This window comes from Physeter macrocephalus, chromosome 18, assembly GCF_002837175.3.
Source record: "Physeter macrocephalus isolate SW-GA chromosome 18, ASM283717v5, whole genome shotgun sequence".
Classification (NCBI taxonomy): Eukaryota; Metazoa; Chordata; class Mammalia; order Artiodactyla; family Physeteridae; genus Physeter; species Physeter macrocephalus.
In genome coordinates this window covers 106,742,754-106,747,103 of record NC_041231.1, presented here as the reverse complement: position 1 = coordinate 106,747,103, position 4,350 = coordinate 106,742,754, and the positions used below count along the sequence as shown (strand labels likewise).

The window sequence follows — 4,350 nt, the reverse complement described above, 5'->3', positions numbered from 1 at the left end:
TCATCTTGATCATAGAAAACCGTGTTGTTTTATAATTTGTGTGTGATGATTCTAATATTTGGAGCCCCCAGTACTTCTGTTTCTATTATCTGGGTTTTTTTTTGGTGGGGGGGGGGGACTGTTTTTTTGCTTTTTATCTTTTTTTTTGTTGTGTGTGTGTGTGTGTGTGGTATGCGGGCCTCCCTCTGTTGTGGCCTCTCCCGTTGCGGAGCACAGGCTCCGGACGCGCAGGCCCCGCGGCCATGGCTCACGGGCCGAGCCGCTCCGCGGCACGTGGGATCCTCCCAGACCGGGGCGCGAACCCGGTTCCCCTGCATCGGCAGGCGGACGCGCAACCGATGCGCCACCAGGGAAGCCCTTTTTTGCTGGTTTTAATATATGTTGTCACGGCTCTTCACCCATGCAGTTATCTTTGACTGTATGCTGGGTGTTGTATAGGAAAAGTGGATTATAATAAATGATTTGAGGTTTGTGGGTAATCTTTCCCCAGGGATGATTTTTCTCTCCTTCTGCCCTATGCCTCTGGCTTTGAGCAAACCAGGATGAATGTAATCCGCTTCTAGGCGCTGGAACTTTCCAGGCTGTCCGACGACCTAGAGCAGGGCTGCGTTCTGAGACGGTTCACTCATACCTGCAGGGTGTCAAACAAAAGCACGGGAGGTATAATGGGGCCCCCGCTCTTGACAGGTCCAAACTCAGCCTACCTAGCCTAGAACATTGCCAAAATCCCCGCTTCACACCTCAATTATCCCTTTTGGATTGAGAAATGCACATGGGGCAAGAGTGATTGCCAACTGCACCAGTTTCTCCTGGATCTTGGCCCAGAAATTCGTCATCATCATGTCAACCTTCCTCCTATGGACTGATGCTTATTTTGTTTGGTTGGTTTTTCAGTTGGTCTTAAGAGGTTTGAGTTACTTAGTTCACCATGAAGAGAAGTAGACGTTTTCCACATAAAATATGAACTGGGGGCTTCCCTGGCGGTGCCGTGGTTCGGCCTCCACGCCTTCACTGCTGAGGGCCCAGGTTCAATCCCTGGTCGGGGAGCCAAGATTCCACGTGCCGCGTGCAGGGAGGAAAAAAAAAAAAAAAGAAAGAATTGGATCTAGTCTCTGCTCTTGAATCTACTAGTTTTTCTGATTTCAACAACTGACTGGTAGTCCATGGGCCTGATCCCTCAAATACAAAAAGGAGGATTTGAGCAGATTGGCTTGGAGCCCACGTAACTTGATTAACACGATTTAGTCTAAATCACTGAGTAGATTTTAGGATGGGGAGGCCAAGGGAAGAGGCGGCAGGTGCTAGTAAGTATCTTAAGAAAACAAGAAGGAAGAAACGCTTGCCAACATGAGATTTGCTGAAATTTTGTTTTGTGCTGTGGAGTCACTCCCTATCAGCACTGACGTGATCGTCGTTCAGGCCAAGAACCCCCTTTTGCAGTCTTGGCTTTTCTGAGATCAGGGAGAAACAAGAAGAGGACGGAGGCCAGTCTGGTTTGCAGAATCTTAGGGAACTTTATTAACCAGCCCACCAGCTTTAGGGGAGCACAAAGCTGCAGCAGTTCTCGCCCCTTCCAAGGAGCGCATTGACAGAGGGTTCTATTAATCAGAGCGCATCTCACCCCATCTCCCAGCACAGCGTTGCATTAGGCCGTCCCATTACCATAAAAACCTGTACCATAGTATGGACGTCAGGAGCCTTTATCAGAAAACACGGCAGAAGCCGGTTAACAGTGAGATCTCTGCGCCACCTCTGTGCTTAATAGTATCTCCTACGCCATTTTTCTTTTTGTCGTTTCTTGGCATCTTTCAGGGTAAGACACCTACTGCTCGATTCCTTGTGACCCCACACCAACTCATATCAGGAGGGAGAAGGGAGCACAAAACAGGGACGGGTTAGGTTATCACCAGGTGGCTCTTTGATAGTTTGAAACCTGGAGGGCTGTAATGGGATACAAATCCTGCAGAACACAGGGTCAGAGACATTGCCAAGGCAAGTCTGTCTTCATAACGCAGACCCGTAATTGGGGCGCTCTGCGGTATTTCAATTGAATATCTGTTTTTAAGCCTCCCTTCAACAATCAGGGTGTCCCTATATTACGGCTTCCAAAAGTCTATCTGTAAAACAGACGACAGAGTGACCGTGTTCCCCCCGGCTCTCAGGAAAGTATAGCAACTTCATAGATGTCTACGTTGTCAAGAATCTACACATCTGATTTTTTCTTTCTTTTTTTAATTTGATGCATTCAAAAGAAATCACTGGATTTTTTTAGCATAAAAAAAGAAGAACAGATAGCCATGGCAAGTTAATGGGTGTAACCAGCCAACAGAACTGAGCTTACAAAGGAGATTAAAGTTTCATTTTTGGATAGTAGTTTTACTGGTAAAGGTCTATGAAAATGGTCACCATTGAAAGGGCAGGAAGACGCTCCAAGCTTGACCTTGTATTTCTGGTCTCTATGGGGAAGAAAGTCGGCCGAGGAACAGGACGTTAGTGGAGGGATTGTGCCGAATGAAGAAAATGAACGGATGGTCGGCGGTGAAATCCTCCTCTGGCATCAGCATGGCGAAGACGGCCATGCCCGCGGTGGCAGCCGCCGCCTCTGTGCCCTCCTCGTTCACTTCCACGAAGGACTTGTGGACCACCTTCGATATGAAGAGGTCTCTGGCTCCCGACATGCCGGACAGGTCAGCCTTGCTACTGAAGAGCTCCTCCATACCCAGGCGGGCCAGCGGAGCTCCGAGCTTGTAGCTCTCCTCCAGCCTAAACCTGGGCAACTGGACCCTGACCTCAAGGAGATCCAGATTCTCGGGTCTGGTCCACTCACGCAGCTTTTCCAAAGTCAGCTGTTGCTCAATCTGGGTTCAGAATGGGCAAAAAGAAGAGGTGAAATCATTTTATATAAGCAAGTTAATGAAGCATTGTTGGAATGAACGGGTCCGTCGTATCAGCTGCTCACTAGTTTCCTTCATGTTTTGCACCAAAACAGATTCCATTTGGAGGATTTCATTTCTTTCTGGTTATTGGTGATAATGAACAGAGCTGCGTTCCAAGCCACCAAGGGCCCACCCACCCAGGACTTACCAAGGCCCTGCCACACTGGATCACTGGCCATCCTGGCTAAAATGTCGAGTGATGCAAGAGGATATTTTAAAGCTTTCTTCCTTTTATTTAATTCTGTTTACTCTGAACCCCAGTGATCACTGTGGCTATCTGTGAACCTCACACAGCTGAAGTTATCTCTAATAGATGTAGCTCATGGGTAGAAACAGAAGTGGACCTAGTTCCTCATCTAAATGGGATCACAGTAGTACGTACCTGGAGCACTGTAAGTGCTGAATGCACCACCCTATACAAGTGCTGTGTACGGTCAGCTACTGTCATTACTATTATCACTGCTACTGCACTGCAGCAGAAGCACATGCCGATTCTCTACTGATGCCGGGAATCCCAGACGTCCTTTTTTATAACCAGGAACGGACAAGTACGGAAATACAGTTGAAAGGAGGAACACACTGGTTTTAACTTCTGCTCTAGAGCTGCAAATGGCTAATATTAAACGCCTTCCAACAGCAAGTTTGGTCAGGGATGGGGAGGGGAAGAGCACACAACAGGCCAGAGACGCTGAAGAAAAACCTCACTCTTCACAGTTTTGCCTCTTTCTGGCCCTGGCAAGAGATACCATTGCCTTTAAATTACAAATAACAGAAACCGAAGACAAAGCTCAGGTTAGGAAGTGGGCTTATCTCTCAGACTAACGGGTCACATGGATCTTTTTCTGTCATGTAGCAATCGGACATTTAATGCACAATCTACGTGAACTGGGGTGGGAATGAGCAGATTTTATAGCACATGGAGCTATAAATGTTATAATGTTTGAGGGTTTTTCATTGTAAAAAATTGTTTTAATGAAACAGTCCTCATTTATGGCACGTTCCTCTAAAGTTCATCTAAGGGAGTCTCCACGAGCTGCCACCCGCCGGCGTTACAGTCGGTCTGTACCTTAGATGTTCCCGCCACGTTGTGCACTGATAGTAGATGAACATTTAAATGTGGGGCTTCCATAAAAAGGAACGAAACTGAGTTATTTGTAATGAGGTGGATGGACCTAGAGTCTGTCACACAGAGTGAAGTAAGTCAGAAAGAGAAACACAAATACCGTATGCTAAGGCATATGTATGGAATCTAAAAAAGCGGTACTGATGAACCTAGGGGCAGGGCAGGAATAAAGACGCAGACGTAGAGAACGGACTTGACACTGGGAGGGGGAAGGGTAGGCTGGGACGAAGTGAGAGAGCGGCATGGACATATATACACTACCAAACGTAAAATAGATAGCTAGTGGGAAGC

General features: G+C 47.3%; 1 protein-coding gene across 1 annotated transcript in view; it reads right to left on the bottom strand.

The window, feature by feature from the left end:
- Positions 1-1,486: 1,486 nt before the first annotated feature.
- LOC112064339 (leukocyte elastase inhibitor-like) overlaps positions 1,487-4,350 on the bottom strand; it is a 26,081-nt gene continuing 23,217 nt past the window's right edge. Inside the window, exon 7 of the mRNA XM_055080035.1 lies at positions 1,487-2,858. Within this exon, the coding sequence (XP_054936010.1) occupies positions 2,457-2,858 (402 nt within the window). The 3' untranslated portion in view covers positions 1,487-2,456. The remainder of the gene's footprint in view (positions 2,859-4,350) is intronic.